Here is a 22118-nt window from a genome sequence, read left to right as displayed (position 1 = left end):
GGGGGAGGTCCTGGTTGTACGTTTGTCTGCGGCCGGGAACACTTTGTGTAGCCCGCCGGGGACCCAGAGTGTCTATGAAGACAGTAAGTGAGGGAGGAGTCCGAAACTTGCTCACCTTTGTTGTCTGGTGTGCCTGAGAGAATCCAGTCCCCACTGGGGGTTGTCCTGATTGGACAGCCCCCCACCGCTTTCTGTAAACTGCAGGGAGAGTTTGCAGAGTATGTATGTATGTGGGTTCCTGTATATCTGGCCTGGATCTGGAAGCTGAAAACAAATTGACCACTGAAGCTGAATCCGATGGAGAAGACTGCTGTAGCTACTTTCAGCGACCGGAGATGCCTGCTGTGTAACCGCTGCCTGTGCTGCCCCTTCTTCCTTGCGACAGAGGAGTCCCGAAGACCATTACTCCGACCCATAGTCTGATGGGACCAATCAGTCTTAAGAAGGCCTGCATTTCCCACCATCTCACGACGAGCTGTGACCTTCCTGAGCAGCTAACCGCCAATAGCCTGGAGTGCTGCGCAATATCTTTCGAAGAACAAATATCGCTGAAACTTTGCTGGACTCCTGCTGAACCTTCAGAGACATGATTCCACTCCTCGATGTCCCCTCGCCAGTGTGCTGGACCAATATAGCGAGGAGAATCCGAGAAGCGGCGACAGTCTTCATCTAATACCTTGAAAAGGCCGCCGAAATCAGAGCCACGAGAAGCACCGAAGAATCCTTTGTTGGGAGCTTTTTCAGTCCACAGCTGCTACAAATTCCCTTCCATTGTCCTGTCTTTCATCACCACAACCAATAATCCAGAGACCGGGTCCTGTGCTGCTGCATCGTGAAGGCATCCGTCTGTAAGCTCTTCACTGCTGAGGTACTGTGTGGCTTAGGGTAATACTTACCCTAATGTCTTGTGTCGCTCCTGTGTGGCTAAGGGGGTGATTTGTGTAGTTGGGAGTTCAGCCATACAGTTCGCTCAGGCCCAACGATGGAATACATATAGGGAGCCTTCTAGGAAGTCCCTGAACACTTCTACAAACTGATACTTAACTTGTCTAACGAGAAATCCACTGGAACACCGACTTTCCTTCTGTTCTGCCTTATCCTGACTTGCTGGCTCTTGGACCACCCCTTTGCTTCTGAGAACACTCATCCCTAGAATAGGGAAGGACTCCAAAGTACAAGGCCTCTGCAGAGAAATAACAAGTGTTGCAAAGTACTTACTTGCTATGTGTTAGTGTGTCATTTTAATTCCTGAAACAGAATACATCACAAATGTATTACTTACCTTTGAGTTGCTTACTGCCCTTCTGAAAAGTAAACAGTGATTTACTTGCCTTTTGAATTGTGTGTAACATTGGTGTGCCTATACATTCCTGAAATAGAATAAGTGTAAGGGTTTGCTACCAATACGGGTTTTCTCACCTTGAATAGCTTAATGCCATTCTTAATGTGTAACATTAGGTTTTGCTTACCATTAACTGCTTACTGGCTTTCTGAAAGGTCTAGAGTTCTTGCTTACCTTAGAATTGTGTTCCACTATTCCGAAAACTAAAATGGGTATAACTGCATATTCCTGTAATAGAAATAGTGTAAGATCTGATTACCAATAGGATTTTACTCACCTTGAATAACTTATTGCTATTCCAAATGTGTATCCTGAGTTCTTACTTATCCATGAAGTGCACACGGCCCCTCTGAAATGTAATTCACAAGTTATTGCTTACCTTACAACTGTTTTTCTGAAAAGTGAAGTTGGTGCAACTATATTATTTTCAGAACTGAAAAAGTAACAGTGTACTACCAATAGGGTCTGCTCACCTTGAATTGCCTAATCTTATTCTAATGTGGTTTTACTTCCAATGAATAGAATTCTGCCATTCTAAATGGGTATTGCTAGGTTGTGCTCACTTTGGCCTGCACTGCTCTTCTAAATGTGATTCATGCTTTGGTTTTCTACCATAACCATTGTGTTGGTTTTTCTAATGGTGTTTACCCTTCTTAAGAATTCTCTTTGCCTGTGTGTGTATATATGAATAAACCTTTATTTTTACAATACATGAGTGTGTAAGTGTTTCTTTGGACCATATGTATGCCACAAGTTCTTTGTACCTTCCTACAGCCCTCTTAAAATGGACCTGGCTGCTCTATCTATGCTACCAACATACGTAGCACATGTCTATAGTAAGAGTTGGAGTTTTCATGCCTTATGGGAACTGGTCACCAGCTTTGAATCGTTCTTCCACACGGATGTTGATCATTCTGCCGTGGTCGTTATAAAATAATTTGAGCAGACGATATCCAACATAAGTAACTGCTCAATAACAAATGAAGGAGTAAAGGGTTCCGTTAGGGTTACCAGTACTAATAGGAACCCTAAACGCTGATTTATCAAAGAAATTCAACCAGCAAAAAGGCTGATGATGCGAGATGTTCGTGTGATTGTACATTATAAGTGGAGTGACTGGGATTAGGCTAGGAAAGCTATACATCAGAAATGGTTGAGGGCACACTTAAGACACCCTGACTAAGAGCTTTGGCAATCTTTAGCTATGAGCTCCAATTCTAGGTACAAGCATACTTTTTGGAACATCATAAACAGTACTAACAAGACTGCCCACTTTTTAAATGGAGCTTCTCAGGAAGACCGAGTTAAGCACATCAGGAACAACAATGACTTTTGAAACCTTCCGAAGGTTACAATGATGAAACTAAAGATGTGATTACTTCCTTTTGGTAAATCAAATTGACTCTAACATCAAAAGTATTAAACCCTCACGTGCGCCAGGCCCTGATGGCGTGTGTAGCGTTCTACTGAAAATTAATCCCACTCTCGTCAGTAGAAGCATTGCATTATTTAATATGATCAGCGCTATTGACTCTCTCCCTCATTTTTGAACTGACCGCTTCATAGTTCCTGTGCATAAGAAAGGTCCACGCATGAATCTGTGCAATTCTAGAATTCTTGCTATGTTGGACGCGCCGGCTAAGATCTTTGCCTGCATAAGCTTGCAGAAACTGAATGCATGAATTGATGAAAGCGATATCTTAACTTAAACTAAAACCTGCTTCAGCAAATATTTGAGCACTGTATGTAACATTTTGACTTCAGTTACTGTTGTTCAGAGGGTTTAGAACGCATGTCGACAGCCTACATATGCATTTTATAGAGACTTCAGTTCAGTTTTTGAGGTGGTCCTGTGAGGGCTGTTATGGCACAAACTCCAAAACTGGAATATTCCAGCAGCTTTATTTAAAATGATAATAGTCCTACACAACACTAGGGTCAAAATACAGCTAAATCAATAAGGTGCAGTAACTGACTGGTGCCAATTTACACTGGGTTCAAACAGAACTGCATATTGGCATCCATATTATTCAATCGATATTTGACGGATCTCCTGATGACCCTAAATTCTGAAACAGTTCTCCCTCCCGCCCCCAAAAGTAGAGCTACCGCCATATAATGGCTGGTGTACGCGGATGACTTGGTAATCATGGACTGCACACCCAATGGGTTCCAAGAGCAACAGAACTTACTAAGCAATAATGGTCTAAAAATAAGCATTGAAAAACTAAGATCATGGCTTCCGTGCCCAGCAAATCTAAGCCGAAATCCATCAGGTGGACACTAAGCAAAACAGAGGGTGGAGCTTGTATCTACCTAGAAGTGTCTCTGTCATAATAGACTAAATTGGTGTCCTCAATTAATTAACATACAGACAATTGTCAGACAGCAACTAAGTGCACTTATAATATTTTTGTATAAACCTGGCAGGTAAATTCAATAATTAAAGTCTATCGGGCTAACATCTTACCCATAATTACTTACAGGTGGAAATTTGAATATACGCCCATCGTATTGATCTCGACATTCTTGAAAGTAAATGCCTAAAAACACTTCTTATATTGCCGGTTATGACCCCTATTGATTATGTCTACCTTGAACTTGCCCTCTGTAGAGAGTACAGCCTTGATCGTACACTGTCTTATTTTATATTAGAACTTTTTCAACACTTTGACTGGCAGCATGCTAACGATATTGACACAAGGTTACAGCACACAAAGTACTTTCCTAAAAGGCAGTTGTATAGATTACATGTACTCTACAAAGCGACAGTGGTGCTCATGCTTACCTACTTCAGTTGCAAAAAGCAGTCAGGATTTTGATTAAAAAAACAATTTAAAAAAGTAATTGAAGAGTATCCTGGGGGGGCGTTGTTGTGCCCATTTGAAGCTCTGTGCCTTGAGCCGCCTGAACTCCGCCTGCACCTTTCAATACAGAGCATTCAGCAAGCAAAATCCCTCCCAGAGATCCTGGATGGCGCTGCCCCGTTGCATGACTTCAGAGCACGCTGCGACTGCCTGATCAGAATGGAGTAGGTCTTCCGGCCTCTGTGGTCTGCTAGGGTGCTACCTGTCATGCTGGTGAGCAGCACCGCGGGGTGGGAGAGCCCCGCCTGTATCCTTTGAGGCCGTGCTGGAGGCCTAGGGCATGGGGATGACGGACTCGGCCTCTCTCCTTACCATGGGAAACCTCTGTGGCCGGATGCTGAGGTGGTGAGACCCCGGGGCTGTTTGTGGCAGAGGTGTAAGGGGGAAAGGAGTATCCTCCTCCTACCTGGGGTGCTGTCCATCTCCAGCATTGTTTGGTTGTGGAGGTTTCGCTCCTTTAACTCTCCTGCTGAGAGGAATATTGTATAAACTCCCTCCCCCCCCACTGCTGACGGGCCGCATTGCTGCTAGGTCTCCCCCTTACCTGAATTGCCTTCTGGTGTGGGCCCACATGTCTGAAGGTAAGAAAACTGTAAAATGCGCAGGGCAGTAAGGGTACCTACACCAAGGCGACACAGAGGGCTCCTGGTCATGGGGCCTCTCTGGACGCCGTCCACCCGCCTGACGCCGTCAATCCTCAGACATGCAGAAAATTCCCTCCATGTTGATGGAGGGTTTCTCCGTTGTCAACACCAAATTGGATGATATTCAACATGAATATTAATGCCCTTAATAATAAGCTGGCCGTATTACTGAATCAGAAATGAGTGGTGTTTATTTGAAGATGATGTGACTGCAATGAAGCATGAACTGGACACCATAAAATAAGGCAGTCAAGGCCACGCATAGAAAGTGTCTCCATCTTGAATCACGGTCTTGTCGTAACAGTATACGCCTGCTGAGGGTTCCAGAAGGCCCAATGGGGGTGGGAGGGTAATGGGGAACAGTTTGCCGAGAAGATTGGATATACATTATCAACATGTCCCCTTTCTTTCAAGTGGAGCATAGGGCCCATAGGGCACTCGCAGCCCCTTCTATGCCGGGCGCAGTGCCCTGTCCCATTATTGCCAGGTTCCTAAACTACAAAGACCGGGACGCTATCCTGCGGGCAACCAGGGACAAGGGCGGGCTACACCTTGGATGCAACAGGGTCTATATATATACAGACTATTCGGTTGCTGTCCAGCAGGAACGCAAGTCATTTAATGGGGGGAAGAAGTTACTGAGAGGCAGATCTATCCAATACTCAATGATGTATCCTGCAGTGTGTTTCCCTTTTCATAACAAGACCTACTTCTTTACTTTGCCCAAAGAAGCTACCGCCTTTACTGAGAACAGGCACATGCTCGCCAAAAAGAGATGTGAAGTGCGCTGCTGAGAACTGTGTAACAAGTTATTTAAGGTGCATTGGTTGACATACTTGATAGTATGTTGCTTCATGAAGTTGATGCAGTGGCACATATGCCTCCTACGGCTTACCCCAAGCTAAGTTGCTAATGGCGAATGTTTGTTGGAGGGGGAGGCGAGTTGTTTACATTACTGGAATTATTCTAGTGGAAGGGAGGGACAAATCATACTCTGTGGTTGCAGACAGGAATGTATCAGCATGGTACAGAATTATGGCATGGAGGGGAGACGGGGACTGGTGGATCCTATGAATCAATGTGGCTTGTGTATTAAGTGACTGGGGAATGAGGTAATGTGCATGAGCTGGCATGTTCTGGGAAGGGGTAATGTTGTTAAAATGCAGAAGCTAATGGTGTACATTGAGCGTCACAAAATTGGGGTCCTATTCCAGGTAATGGACGCTACAGATATAGGGAGAATTTTCATTTTTGTGCTAATTTCCTCCCACCTTAGAAACCCCCAGCTCTTTTGCTGGATTTAGGAATTTTTCATTTTAACTCATGAGTGAGTTGAACATTTTACTCACGCCTGTGTTTTACCCTGACCAGGATTTTATGTTTTCACTGTTTTGGAGTCTGACAAACTCCATAGACGTCTGCTTTTTGCATAGTTACGCACAGCACCCTCAGTTTTAAATACCTTTTCTTGGGTAAACTACTGTTCCCAAGAATAGTACGGTGAAATTGATCTTACTTACCTTTTTACTTTGTAGGACCAGCACACACCCTCTTGTGTGGAGTGCTGGGGGGAGATCCTACTTTGTCATGTAACATTTGTTGTTACCGTTACTACTTTAAATGGCTGGTGGCAATGTTTACTTTTTACTGCCATTGTGTGTTTTTACCGCAGGCTGAACCCTCAGCTGCTGTACAGCACCCATGGGAAACCATTTTGTCAAAATGGCCCCGTTTCTTTTTTCGCCATTTTCTGTTTATGATGTCTTTCTTGGGTTTTACGCTGTGCGTTGACCGGTTTGAACACTTTGTTTGTCTTGACTTTGGTAGGCTTCAGTCCTGAAGCCCACCCCTTGCTCCAGTGTGTCTCGAAGGACAGGAAGTGAGGGAGAGGCCCGAAACGCCTCTGTCTTTCTTTTGTCTCTAGGTGTGCCTGTATGAAACCAGACCTGATTGACCGACTGGCTTTCCTGGAAGGACAGCCACCCTGCTGGGTAAACAGCCTAGGGCTGTGAATAAATGAGAACAAGCTTAAAGGGCATGCTTCTTGAGACTTCAGGCAGAGTCGACCACTGGAAGAAACATCTGAAGAGGAAACCGTGAAGATAAGCCCTCTACAGCCCCCTGGACCTCAAAGTGCCCAGTGAAGCTGTGCTGACCTCCTTTTTCAAATCGACAGAGAAGCTCCGGGTGGAACGACTTCTCCCCTTGGGCTGGTGGGACCAACTAGCCCTGACACAAACTCCACTTTGGTGCAACCCCTGACCTGCTGTGCCTCTCCAGTGCTGCAGAAGCCCAGTGCCAGGGGTCGAGTGTCCATTATCGAGTGCAACGTCTTCCGCGGAACGAATACGGTCAAAAGCTCCAGGAGCCTCCTAAGGAGACTCCATAAGCAGGAAACCCTGATCCATAGTATCCTCATTAGAGTGCTGGACCGAGGGAGTAAGGAAACTCCAACCGAAGGTAACCGTTCTGCATCAGTGCTGTTTGCGAGGCACTAAAACCACAAAGTGCCGCTGAATCAAGGAAAATCCGTAGCTGACGACGTCCCCTCCTGAGTACTGTGGCAGGAGCCCGCCAGACATCTTCCCTCTTGACAAGGGTCTGCTTGGCTGTAGCAAGACAGAATCCAGCTGGAAAACTTTCTTCAAACTAGAGGTACTGTGGGGGCTTTGGGTACTTAACTTATTGCCATAAGTTGTGCTGGCTCACTTGAAGTGCACTGGCTTACCTTTTTGAGTTGATTTCAACTCCCCTTGCAAAGGCTTGACAGTTCATGTAGTGATTTTCTTGAACTATCTGACTTTGTGAAAGACTTTCTCCAAGAAGTGTACCAGAACTATCGACTTGGTCCAATTGACTTGACTTTGGCTGTCCTAGCTCCCTAAACGCATTTTTCTGAATCCATTGACTTTGGCATTGCTTGTCCCTCATAGGTTGTAATTTGTTGAACACTTTTACTGCTGGGAAAGGCTTACCTAGATTTCATTACATGATTCAAAATATCTTCACATTATAAGTATGTTCTAACCTTTCTATTTCCCCAATCCTTCCTTCCTGAAACCCAGAGTCTAAAAAAAAGTATATTGGTATTTAAGATAAATGCAATGCTATCCTTGTTATTGAAGTCACTTCAGGGTGTAGGAGAAATGTACTAGCATACCCAAAGAGTATTCACCAACTTTGACTTTGTAAAGTGATTCCAAAGTATGATAGTATGAATGACTGTTACAAACAATTGCCTTTTTTAAACAATGCTTAACTAAAACTAATGTGTAAATAAATATTTAGAACTGCAACCTTGAGCGTATAAGGGTTACTTGGTTACTTGTATTGACCGATTTCATCTGTACAGCTCTACCGCTCACATTTACCCCGCTTGAGATAGGCCTGACTGCTCAGTCATGCTACCAACTTCTATAGTGCAGACCTATGTTAAAAGGTGGGTTACCTAATACCAAGTAGATAAGTCTTGTGTTGTCTCGCACAGTGTGACGCAGCAGTTCTTACCTAACACGCACATACATGGGGGGAGGGATGGGGATAGAGGAGCATGGCTCCTACACATCTTATTCTACTCATTCAAGGTGGGTGATGATCTTGATACATAGACGCCTCATGTTTTGACACATTAAGACTAATGCTGATCCTCAAGGCCGCTATGTGGTGGTTTATGATAGAATTGAGGGCAAGGAGATTTTGATCAATACCTACGGGCCTAATATTAACGATCCCCAATTTTACACGAATTCGTTCCCATAGATGCCAATATTATGGGGGGAGATTTTAATATGATCTTAGACGATGTATGGGATCACTCTGGGTCGTCTCCGCCGTGCCAGGCAGTCAACTCGTGTACTGTTGGATGGTATGTCCGATCTACACCTGAATGATAAATGGTGCGCACAACATCCAAGGAAGCGTGAATACACTTATTGCTCCACATTCCATGACTCATCCTCTAGAATTGACCTGTGGCTTCTATCTCTTGCCCTCTTGGACACTGTCACTTCGGCCACTATACTGCCACGGACCAATTCTGATCACGCTCCCATATTGGTTTGCTTGGTTCTTGCCCAGTAGGGGCAACACAGGTGTTACTGTAGGTTTAAATCACTAGCATTGTATGATGTCACATTTGCCACTACCGTCCATAACAATATACAAGATCAATTTGGGTACAATGTGGGAGGCTGGCACCCTACATCACATTTTTAAAGTGTTTGTTGGGGGTTTTGCGATGTCCGTGGAGTTTGGGGTAGTGGAATCGATTCATAGAGATATACACAACAGTGAGGCTGAATTGCGCCAGCTGGAAATGGATTACTCTGCGGACCCCACCTTGGACAAGCTATGTCTCATTGGGGAGGTGCTAGAGAAATTCTGTGTCAACCCGAATAGGGAACCCAAATATTTGGGGACACCACGGCAGGAGTTCGCAAGTATAGCGAAGGGGAGTGTTCGGGGAGGTTATTGGCAAGAATAGTAAGACAGGAGAGAGGGGACGGTGGAATCCCATGCATCAAGGACCCAGATGGTAGCGTGGTGTATACGTGCACGGAGATCAATAAAGTGTTTGAGGAGTTATACACTACACTATACACCCAACAGGACACATGTCTGAGATTACTTTTTGGACAGCTTGTAATTTAAGCAATTATCTGGTGACACTTCAGAGCTATTGGACCTACCTATAGCACTCAATGAACATCCAAGGTAATCGAGGACCCCCCCCTGTGGCAAGCCCCTCGATCATATGGTCTCAGCACAAAATGGACAAACACTTCAAACTCATGCTTAGCAAGCACCTACTAGAGGTATGGAGTGAGGATTGTGTGCCGCATATTCTCCTGTCTATCATGAGATAGGCGGTCATTCCTATGCTATTGAAACCTTCCAAGCCTGGGCATGAGTGAGGCTCCTACCGGCCATTATCATTGATACATTTGGATATTAAGATATTTGCCAAGGTATTAGCTAATAGGCCCCTGTCATATATGCACTGTATTACACATCCTGATCAGTGTGGATTAATTCCTGGGCGGTCAGCTAGCTTGAATATAAGCGGGGTGTTTAATGTAATTGTGTAGATAATACCTGATGTACAAGCTGTTTTAGCCTCTCTGGATGCTCAAACAGCGTTAGATTTGGTATTGTGGGTAACATATGTATGGTGTGCTGCAACACTGTGAATTCGGCCCTCAAAATATATCCCATGTTCGCCTTCTATACACAGAGCCATTGGTCAAGGTCCTTACTAATGGCACAGTATCTAACCCGATACAGATGGGGAAAGGCACTCGACAGGGATGGCTGTTGTCTCCCTTATTTTTTGCATTATTATGGAACCTCTGACAGACATGGTTCGAGCCAAGCATGCGCACAAGTTGGTCAGAATTCATGGGGTGACCAATGTCATCTCTTTATATGCTGATAATATCGTAGTATATTGATAATCTTAACCTATCATGCAGAATGTGGATGAGTTTGGCGCATACTCAGGCCTGTGGGTAAATAGATCTAAATCAGAACTGTTCTCGTTAACGCCATCCACTACTAGGCTGACTGGTACAAGTGATTTTGCCCGGACCCTGAATGCTTTAACAAACTTTGGGGTTAAGATCTTGACCATGTGGGAGTCCCTATAGGAGCGCAATCGTGGTATATACCTTGATCAGCAGGTGAGGAAAGTGCAGCAGTGGCTTGCCATACCCCCCATTATAGCAGACAGGGTCTCTGTGCTGAAAATTATTGTACTCCCAAAATCATCGTACTTTTTCTCAAACAATCCCATATGGCCTGGTAAGCCTGTTTTTCAGGAGTTGGATTTGCTCATTTTGAAATGTATGTGGCACTCTGGGGCAGGTCACATGAAGTGGTCCGCGATGACTAAGCCATAAGATAAAGGGGATTCATGGCTCTGGATTTCAAGCTTTACTGTATTGTAGCACAAGCTGAATATGCTGCCCAGTGGTTTGCGTCAGACACTACTTACCTGCATGTCCTTGTGGAGGGAAAGGCTAGTGGCCACTGGGATGTCCGATCCTTAATGCTCTCCCCCAAGTACATTGCTGATTGTCGCTTTGACCCAGTGGGAGCTACGGTTGGGGCGTGGAAGAAGATATTTCATATTATGAATGTACAACACCCGTACTGTAGGGTAATGGCACTGTGGGACTGTCAGGCTAGTCCACCCACACAGGATGTGGGGCTTGCAAAAGTTTGGGCAGACTGCAAGTAGTGGACATATATGTGGATGGGTGTTTCCTAACCATTGCAGAGACCATATCCGATCTTCAGCGGAACCCTCTGCGGTTGCTGTTGTATGGAAGGCTGTGCAAATTATTCCTATTTAAATGACCAAACTTCCCTGCATAACCAGTCAATGATCCTTGCCTTTCATATATAGTGAGCGAAGGGGACGGTAGACATGTTGTCCTCTCTCTATAAACTCATTTTAGCATTAACTCTTGCTAGTCTTTGTAACACTCCGGCCAAATGGGCCAGGGCCCTTAACGTTGATGATACGGATGATATGTGGTAGTCTGTGTGCTCTGACCGCTTCCTTCTCATCCAATTTAAAATACTGAATAGGTGGCACTATTCTCCTTCCAGAAGGCGTCTGTTTTCAGGATTTTGCAGGGGGGTGCCCTAGATGTTGTGCAGATGAATCTACCTACATGCATATGTTATGGTGCTGTCACAATGTGACCACATATTGGGAAGATGTTTGTACTACGCTCGGAAATATTACTAGGGTTCACCTGCAGCCCACGCCACTTACATGTATGTTTGGGAAATATTAACAGGCTTCTGGGTGAACGCGCCAGCTGTTAAATCTGTTTAATGTTAGCAAAAAGATGTACTTTATTGTGCTAAACTCCCCAAGGAGCTCCTAATAAAGAGCATTGGCTACAGGGGGAACATGGGGGGAATGCTGGCTGTCCCTCACCCCTATCAATGGACATTTGGCCAGCTTTTAGACTGTATCTACTGAATAATGCACAGCTGCATGTATAGTTATGCGACGCTTGATGGGCCTTCCTGATCGTTGAGTAGTGTGTACTGGGGTCTTTTGCTCCTCTCTTGGCAACTGTGATATGAAGCTATATTCAAAGCGTAGCTGTGTTGTATATTTCAGTAAAAGTACGATGTGCCTATCATCTGTGATACCGAGTACTTAATAAAGGTTTAAAAGAAATGGCAATTGAATCATATGACTATGAACTTGCATTGGTAAACCTTTCGACTAGGGTTAACACTGGTCTGTATGTACAGTCTAGAATGAATCGCCTGGATCTTACGGCATATTTAACCTCCTTTTCCCAGTCTAATGGACGCCATTAGAGACTCGGGCAAACTGTATTTTATTACTCCTAGACATCTCAGGTGCGTTCAATCTGGTTGACCATGACAAACTCTGCCAAACCTTAACCACCAACTTCCACTTCTCTAAGAGGGCCACCTCCTGGATAAAATCCTTCCACTCTGATCGCACATCTAGAGTCACCCTAGGGAAAGTTGCAGCCAATCCCATCCCAGTACCTTTGGGAGTACCGCAAGGGTCCTGCCTCTCCCCTACACTATACAATGCCTATACCAAATTACTCTTCGTAGCACTGGATGCTCTGGGAGTAATTTACACAAACTTTGCCGATTATACTCAGATATTGATTGCTATCACAGGCAACTTGGAACAGGATACGGAGTGCATCAATAAAATCTACTCCCACTTCCAAAACTGGATGGCCAATAACAGCCTCTGCCTAAACGGAGAGAAAACTGAGATCCTCATAGTCAGCTCCCCAGCCAGACTAAGCAAACTCCACCCAGATTTCACCGCCCTAGTCGTAGACGGTACACCAATTACCATTTCTCATAAACTAAAAACTTTAGGAGTATATCTTGACTCCAACCTCACTATTCACAACCATATCAGCGCCCTAGCTTCCTTAATGGCCTACACTGCTAATATCACCCTAAGCAGGCCCCTACTCTCTGCTGAAAATTGCTTGACACTTGCCAGAGCCCGCATCTTAGCAAAAATTGATTATTGCAACATTCTATTGTTAGGCACCTCAAAAATAAACTTATCCAAACTCCAACTCCTACAAAATAAAGCTCACAGAGCAGCACTAGGCATCAACAGAAGAAAGCACATCTTGCAACACAGAAGAGACGCTCACTGGCTCCCAGTACAAGCGAGAATCCTGCATAAAACACTAACTACAACTCACAAATGCATCTCTGACGCTGCCCCCATCTACCTTAACCGCAGCATTACACGCAAGACCACACTCATATCGAACACCATTACACATCTCCATGTCCCTCGCTTCACCACGACCAGAGCAGGTAACGCTAGCTTCCCCATAGCAGCCCCCTTTTTATCTGGAATTCGCTCCCACCGCATCTGTGTAACTAAATTTCCTTCCCGAAGTTTAATGAAACTATTAAAAACTTGCTTGTTCAACAAGTACTAACGAACTTGGACTTAAGTAAAAGTATCCATGTAACCATGCTAAAATTCACAAGTTATCTTCAATGTCTCTATATCCCTACCTGTATATGCTCATGCAAATCTAAGATTTAAGTCATCTACGCTGTGATACCTGAGGGTCTGGGTGTGTAACCAAATGTAATAAATACATAAATAAACACTGGTCCTTATGTACAGTCTAGAATGAATCGCCTGGATCTTCCGGCATATTTAACCTCCTTTTCCAATTAACATTGTAGGGCAGTACATTAAAATCACGTTTAACCTAGTAGAATCTCTGGAAATCTCAAGGGCAAGGCTAAATAGCCAAATAATGGAACAGCTTTGCAGGTTGTGTGGTGAAAGGATCATTGAATCCCCTAAACATCTGTTAATTGATTGCAACAGTCTCAAGCTTATACGTAGAAACATCCTTATTGCCTATGGTAATTATAATGCCATGAAGGTCCCTCTTCCAACACTTTGGGAGCACTTCATGACTGGTGATGACTTGATGACTTGAAATTGCTAGTTCATTGGGAATACATTAAGGGGATAGTAGACTAGCTTGATAACTAGAGTGGGTGGATGCATGCACTATGTAAACTGTTTCGTCTTTACCTGGATACTCCCCTTGTATCTGTTTTCTGAAGTTGTCTTTGCATCTTAGATTGATGACTGCATTTCTTTTCTTTGAATCATGTGGTTGCTTGTATATAAAGTCTTGTAGACTTTTATAAATAAAGATGGTACTTTCTTCCATGTCCTATATCTTCTATCTCTGACACTCTTCCTCTACAATTCTCTCTTCCCAGGTTTAACTGCAGCCTTTCAGAAGCAGAGATGTGATTCACTGTTGGTGTTTCAGCTCTCAGAAGCTGGGGATTTGTTCTATCAGGAATTGGTGCACGAGAGCAAACCGCCCAATGATTGCCTACTTGGTCAATCCGTAATCATAGATCTAGAAAGCCAGCGTCCCTCAACACTAGAACCCGCTGCAGAAGACACGTGCCAGGATCCAGCGAGTCCAACAGAATATCTGGAACATGGTAGCCATGGTGAGGAAAAGCAAGCTCCACCCCTAGACTTACAAGTGTTTCCTAGTGACTGTGAGCAGCTGTGGCTTTCCACTTCCATGAATGAGTGGGAGGACAGTGATGCTCACTATGCAGAGGAGAGTCGTGGGCAAAATATTCTTAATAAGCATCACCAGGGAAATTGCAGCGCTGACAGCTCTGCGCCAAGTGCGGTTCCTGTCTTGAGCTCAGCAGCCAAAGTCCTCTGCAAGCGGTGGATGAGAGCATTCCTCAGGGGCCAGAAAAGATCGAGTGGTGATGAGCATCGTCCAGGAATGCGTCCCACCTTTATATGCAAGAAACTTTTCAACACCAAAGAGCTGAGTGAGTCGGTAGCGGGGGATCTATCGTACCAACAGGCAAGGCAGCGCCTCAGGGATGCTATGAAGGAACAGCAAACTATCCTGCAAGATAGCTTAGAACCTCTTGAAATCATAGCCTTGCCGGAAGCCGTCCAGACGAAAGACTGGCGGGATGATGTTAGCCAACGTCTGACAGCCTCTTGGGAAGGCAGTTGGGATGAGTGGTGGAAAGATAAGTTGGGTCTTAACCAGGACATAAAGATCAAAGCTCTCAGGGAGAAGAGAAGACGACAGAAGCAGGCACGGTCAGCAAGCCGTCAAAGCTATTCTGATAGTTTTGCATCTTCCGGCAGCTTCACCTCTGATATATTTGATTTAAGTGAACCTTCTGATTGGTCGACTGGCGAACTGTCTCAGCCTGAAGGTCTTTCACAGGCAGATAAACCTGTAAGTGTTCATGAAATTGACTCTTCGTCCTTGTCATTGCCCGTTACTAAAGGTTTCATCCCAAGTTCCATTCTTAAATCTACTGGTAAACCAGCATCCTATGACTGCTTGGATGAACCAACGCTCCCTTTGCAGAAGGCCTGTTCCTCCGCAGTGGTGGAGGAGCATGCCAGATGTATAGTAGAAAGTAGAGAAAGACTTCAGGACATAGTTGGTGAAGGGTGCCATATATCAATGTCTAGTTCTCTCCCATTAACACCTACTGTAAGAAAGGCAGAGGGTCACTCGAGTGACGCTGCAGGAACACTTTCAAATATGGTTTCATCCTCACAGTTAATCTCCTCGCAAGCTCTGCGTGACCGGGGAATTCCAAGGGAGAGGAGAAAGACGGTCCAAGATTTCTTCTCTGTGCCTTCACATACGGAGCCCACGGATGACATTCTGTCTTTGTCTGTGGATGAAGGAAGCTCTTCAATGCCTTTGTCCTTTTCAAGAGGGCAGTCGCAGGATTGGGAGCCACAAGCTCCACGCCCATCATCTAAGAGGGAACTGCCCAGGTTGCAGGCAAAGAAGAAGCCGAGGATGGGTTTTTGAATGGAGAATCTGTTCTCTTTGCAGAAGTAAAATGAAGTCAATAAGGGGTTCCAAACCCAAACTAGTTGTTGCAACACCAAGGAGTGTGGACCTACCTGGTTGTAATGTACCTTTTCTCTGCCTTCTCAATTTTTGTATGTCTTAGATCTTTAATGAAGGTGCTGTCTTGGTCCTGATGACCACGTATGGAGTAAAGTGAGCCGAGACTCGCCAACCCTTTCTCAAAAGAATGTCCTAATGTTAATGCTCTTTCGCTAACCTCTGCTCCACAACAATCGCTCCATTCCAGATCCTCACCTCGTCCTTTTTATTTATACATGTCCTCTCTCTCATTGTAGACCGATGAGTGTCCTTGAGTGCCTTTGTTGCAGACATTGTATCGGGTTGCTATTTTTGATCCAACCTACCCCTCTCTATTCTCTACCTCAGAACAATGTGCACTAGCATCTTCTGCTTTTAATACACTACCGACTGCATTTTACCCACACCTGTTGAGTCTGTCTGGCTTCATTGCTTGCACCTGTTCTCTGTTGAAATGTGAAGTACTTTACTAGAATTCAGGGACACTGCATAATCATGCTGCCTTTGATTAAATACCCTCCACCAATGGCTATCAATACTGCCTTTCTTGCTGGGACGCATTGTTGGGTGGGATACGTGACAATGGTGCCAACATCGTGCTTGCTTTCTAGCTTCCTGAGAGCCCCATACACTCCAGTAATAGCTGTAAAATAAAATAGTAAAAGTGGTTCTTGAGCTGCACACTAGGGGATATATTGTCCTTGTAAGTATGAGCAAATGTGTGATTCATCTGTGTCAGTGGTGGGTGCAATGTGTAGGAATTACGGCTTTTTTGTTTGCTGCGAGTCAATTTAGAAAAACTTGTGAGGTAAGACTATGGGATATCTATCTGCCCTGTGCTTCAAATGGCATATACGATAGGAAAGCTGAGAATAGGGATATGTGAGGTAAGACTGGCATATCTATCTACCCTGTGCTTCAATGGAAGATCCGCTAGGAAAGCTGAGAATAGGGATATGTGAGGTGAGACTGGCATATCGATCTACCCTGTGTTTCAATAGCAGATCCTCTAGGAAAGCTGAGAATAGGGATATGTGAGGTAAGACTGGGATATATATATATCTGCCATGTGCTTCAATAGCAGATCCGCTAGGAAAGTTGAGAATAGGCATATGTGAGGTAAGACTATGGGATCTCTATCTGCCCTGTGCTACAATAGCAGATCTGCTAGGATAGCTGAGAATAGGGCTATGTGAGGTAAGACTGGTATCTCTATCTGCTCTGTGCTTCAATGGCAGATCCTCTAGGAAAGCTGAGAATAGGAATATGTGAGGTAAGACTGGGAAATCCATCTGCACTGTGCTTCAATGGCAGATCCGTGGAGAATAGGGATATGTGAGGTAAGACTGGGATCTCTTTCCTGCCCTGTGCTTCAATTGCAGATCTGCTAGGAAAGATGTGAATAGGGATATGTGAGGTAAGACTGGGACATCCATCTGCACTGTGCTTCAATTGCAGATCTGCTAGGAAAGCTGTGAATAGGGATATGTGAGGTAAGACTGGGACATCCATCTGCACTGTGCTTCAATGGCAGATCTGCTAGGAAAGCTGAGAATCGGGATATGTGAGGTAAGACTGGGATATCTATCTGCCCTGTGTTTCAATGGCAGATCTGCTAGGAAAGCTGATAATAGGGATATGTGAGGTGATATCTATCTGCCCTGTGCTTCAAAGGCAGATCCGCTAGGAAAGCTGAGAATCGGGATGTGTAGTAAGACTATGGGATATCTCTGCCCTGTGCTTCAATGGCTGATCTGCTGAGAATAGGGATCCGTGAGGTAAGACTGGGATATCTATCTGCCCTGTGCTTCAATGGCAGATTCTCTAGGAAAGCTGAGAATAGGGATATGGTGAGGTAAGACTGAGATCTCTATCCTGCCCTGTGCTTCAATGGCAGATCTGCTAGGAAAGCTGAGAATAGGGATATGTGAGGTAAGACTGGGATATCTATCTGCCCTGTGCTTCAATGGCAGATCCCCTAGGAAAGCTGAGAATAGGGATATGTGAGGTAAGACTGGGATATCTATCTGCCCCGTGCTTCAATGGCAGATCCGCTAGGAGTGAGCCAATCTGATTTATACATGTTCTCTGTGTGGGACAGCGAGCACATGTATAAATGAGGCTCATTTTGTACCCTCCGTGAAGGTGTCTTATCCTAGGAACAGGAGTCTGTGTGAATGCAATAGTTTCTCAATCTGATTAGTGTGTGTGTGTTTCTCTGTGGATGGGACAATGTGGTAAGCATACAGATTGCAATGGTCTGTCCTATATCTAGAGGAGTCATATACTAAGAATTTTTTTTTTAAACTTTCTTTATTGATTTTCAACAGATTAACAGACCACAAACTTATCATGTACTGCATATGTATTACACGTCCCTAACCTCCCCAATACCACCCTCCACCCCTCCCCCACCCTCAAGACCCCGATCAACTCCACCGTCCAATATCAAGCCGGTTTAGAGGCCAGGGCTGGCCGATCCATCTGAGGGGTCGTCCACCGCTCTGGGGTGGAGTTATGGCACGGTCAGCGACACCCAGCGGTGTAATTCCTCACTGGAGTCCAGCCTCTGTTCATGGACAGCGGTTTCCCATGCTCCGGTCTCGGCAGCTATCCACTTTGTGAGGTCGTTCCACCATTGCGCTTCGATCGGGCCTCTAGGGCTCTTCCAACTCATGGCTATGCGTCTTTTCGCCGTGATATAAATTTAAGTCTCTGAGTCTGTTTAGGGGCTTGTTTTTGTGGTCACGGCTGCATCTGCCCAGGATGCAGGCCGCGGGGTCGTGCACCTCCAGTTCGATATCTGCCTTTGCCACCCCTTCCCGTACCTGTGTCCAAAAGGAGCGTATCACTGGGCAACCCCAGAACATGTGAGTCATTCCCGCCCTCGGCTCATTGCATTTAGGACATAGCTGGATTGCGGCGCCCTTGAAACTCGATATAGTTTCCGGAGTTAGGTAAGCCCTGTTGGTGATGTATAGTTGGATAAGTTGTAAGCGGGCGTTTCTGGAGATTTTCTTGTGGTAGAGGGTTACTCTTTCCCATTCTTTGTCGTCGAATTCCAGGCCTAGTTCGTATTCCCACTTTCCTCTGCTCCTGAGCTCATTCCTGGTCGTGCCTAACATTAAGGCTTTATAGAGCCGCGAGGTTTCGTGGCCACCCTCGGCGGTGTTTAACATTGTTTCTATAATCTCGTCGTCCGTTGCAAGAATGGCCGCCACAGGCCATCTGTCTTTCATAGCCTGGGTCACTGCTCTGTGGAGCAGGAATTGTCCTGCTGGTAGCTCCGTGGTTTCGCTGAGGTCGGAGAATGTTAGGATTTCGTGATCCTGAACCAGGTCTCCAAGCGTGGCCACCCCGCAGGGTTCCCATTGTGCACGCGTTTCCAGTAGGCCCCATGGGCGATGGGCCATGAGTGCTGCTATGGGGATCTGTGGGGAGTATGGATCCGGGGACCCCAATGTTCTGCAAGCCCTTCTCCAGAGCCGGGTTCCGAGCTTCGCTAGGTATGGGTACTGCCTTAGGGTCTCCTCCTTGACCCAGAGTAGGTCTCTGAGTAAGAGGCCGGTCAGAGCTGGTTGGAGTAGTCTGGTATCTGTAGTGATCTCATCGGCCATCCATCGCATCACGTGTCTTAGCTGGCTTGCAAGGTAGTACAGTTTGAAGTTGGGGACTTTCAGACCTCCCCTTTCGTAGGGCCTTTGGAGTGTCTACAGCGCCACCCTGTGCCTGCCCCCCTGCCAGAGGAACTGCCTGCATAATTTATTAATGTCTCTAAAGAAAGAGGGGGGGATGTTGAACGGAACATTAGTGAAATGGTGTAATAGGCGGGGAAGCGCTACCATCTTGAGGAGACCCGCTTTCCCGGCCATAGAGAGCGGAAGCTTCCCCCAGAAGTCCATGGATTTTGCTAGGGCATCTTTAGCTCTAATCGTGTTGAGGATGTGTTCCGTGTGAGGGTTACGGTGTATAGTGACTCCCAGGTATCTAAAGGAGGTCACCTGCCATGGAAGATCTAAAGGGGGCAGGGATCTGAAGTCTTCCCTGTATAGTGCAGCTAGCGGGTAGAGGCAGGACTTGTCTTTATTAATCCGAATTCCCGTGTGATTTTGGAAGCATTCTAGCGTTTCGAGAATGTAGGGCAAGATGTGTTCGGGATTGTGTAAGTATAACAAGGTATCGTCGGCGTACATGGAGACCAGGTGGGTTATCCCGTCGATCTCAATGCCCCCATCTCCGTATTCCTGTCTGAGGTATGCGGCCACAGGTTCGTTGGCGATGATATATAGCATCGGGATAGTGGGCATCCCTGGCGGGTGCCCCTGTGGAGAAACCACGAATCAGAGTAAGTCTTGTTGGTCCGCACCCTGGCAGATGGATTGGTGTAAACCAATTTGGTCCATTTCAAGAAAACTGGTCCTATTCCCATTTTTACCATGGTGGCATATAGCCATTTCCATCGCACTGAATCGAAGGCTTTAGTGGCGTCTAATGACGCAACCGCGTATTTCTGAGGCCTCAGTTCCGTACTGTATATAACGTGGTGCAATCTCTGCAGGTTCTCGGTTATGGAGCGCCCGGGCACATAGCCCGTTTGATCCTGATGGATTAAGTGTGGTATTACCCTACGCAATCTGTTCGCTAGGAGGGAGGTTAGGATCTTGCTGTCAACGTTTAACATTGAAAGGGGCCTGTAGGAGCCGCAGTCAGTACCCTCCTTGCCAGGCTTGAGGAGGGGGATGATAATGGCTTCCCTCATGGTGTCAGGGAGGGTGCCGCGCTCATAAGCTTCATTAAACACCTGGGCCAGCAGAGGGGCCAGAGTCTCCTCGTAAGTTTTGTAAAACTCTCCGGGGAGGCCATCAGTACCAGGGGCTTTTCCAGATGGGAGGGATCTAATGATTACCTTTACTTCGTCGGCAGTGATGGGCTTGTCTAGTGTTTCAGCCATCTGTGAGTCCAATTTAGGCAGCTCAATGATGTCCAAGACATCCTCAATACTGGCATCAACCATGGGCGGGGTCTCGGAGTACAGGTTGTGATAGAAATCTGAAAAGACTGAGTTGATTTCTTTTTGGGTATGTGCCGTGGTGCCATCCGGCTTAAGAATTTGGCAAATGGGTGCTCGGGGGGGTTTCTCTTTTATACAGCCAGGCTAGGAGTTTCCCGGGTTTGTCTCCCAGGGTGTGGGTTCTTTCAATGTGTTTAGCATAACTCAATTTACCCAGGGATTCCCAGTGTGTTAAACAGTTTAGCTTGGTTATTTTTTGTAGGAGTTCTGGGGTTGAGTCGGCTCTGCTTTCCAATTCGCCCAGCTCCCCCTCCGAGCGTTCCAGAGAGGATATGATGGATCTACGGGCTCCACCTATGGACGCAATCATTTCTCCTCTCATGACCACTTTGTATGCCTCCCATGCAGTGCCTATGTATCTGACGCTATTCAAATTTCGTTCCCAGTAACCCTCGGTACAGTCACTTATGTATTCATCGTGAAGGGCTTCAGCTCTTAGCCTCCAAGTAGGGACCGGGGGTCTAGGCGGGAATACTTCCCAGGTGGCCAGCAGCGGGGAATGTTCAGACAGCACCCTGGGCAGGTAAAGGGCATCGCCAAACATAGCTTGTTGTTCTTGGCTTACAAACAAGTAATCCAGCCTAGTATGGACAGCATGGGGAAGGGAGCAAAAGGAAAATACTCGCTGGTCCGGGTGCAGTTCTCTCCACAAGTCTCGGAGTAACAGCTGGTTAGTCAGTTTGGACAGAATTTTGGCCGGGGGGGACGGGCGGGTATGTTTATTATCCGATCTGTCTTTTAGAGGGTCAAGAGTGCAATTGTGATCACCTCCCCAGATCATGACGCTGTCCCTGTAAGGGCTGAGCCTTGGGTACAGGGAATGGAAGAAAGCCGTAGCGTCATGGTTGGGTGCGTAGGTGCAAATTGGGCATACCTCCCTGCCTTCAATGGTGCCGCACGCCAGTACCATCCTACCCTCATCGTCCGTTTTTGTGCTTGTTAGTCTGAAGGGGATGGTCGGGTCAACCCATATCAAGACTCCCCTTGCATAAGAGGAGTAGGAGGATCCTATCAAGGTCCCACGCCAAGTTTTGGCCAAGGCCTTTAGTTTATCAGCAGATAGGTGTGTTTCTTGAAGCATGGCAATCCCGGCCTTGCATCTTTTCAGGTATGCGTGAATGCGACGTTGTTTCACATAGCTATGCATGCCTCTGACGTTCCACGTAATGATTTTTATTGTGTCAGCCATGGGTAATTGGAGATATAGCGTCTATTTGG

At 45.9% G+C, this 22118-nt stretch overlaps 1 protein-coding gene across 2 annotated transcripts in view; it reads left to right on the top strand.

The window, feature by feature from the left end:
* TAF1C (TATA-box binding protein associated factor, RNA polymerase I subunit C) overlaps positions 1-16359 on the top strand; it is a 273406-nt gene extending 257047 nt beyond the window's left edge. For both annotated transcript variants that reach the window (XM_069626742.1, XM_069626741.1), the window contains one exon: positions 14145-16359. In XM_069626742.1, coding sequence (XP_069482843.1) covers positions 14145-15748 — 1604 coding nt within the window. In that variant the 3' untranslated portion in view covers positions 15749-16359. The remainder of the gene's footprint in view (positions 1-14144) is intronic.
* Positions 16360-22118: the final 5759 nt, after the last annotated feature.

The sequence above is a fragment of the Ambystoma mexicanum genome, chromosome 6p (genome assembly GCF_040938575.1).
Source record: "Ambystoma mexicanum isolate Mex_15411 chromosome 6p, UKY_AmexF1_1, whole genome shotgun sequence".
Classification (NCBI taxonomy): Eukaryota; Metazoa; Chordata; class Amphibia; order Caudata; family Ambystomatidae; genus Ambystoma; species Ambystoma mexicanum.
This window is presented reverse-complemented; position numbering and strand designations above follow the sequence as displayed.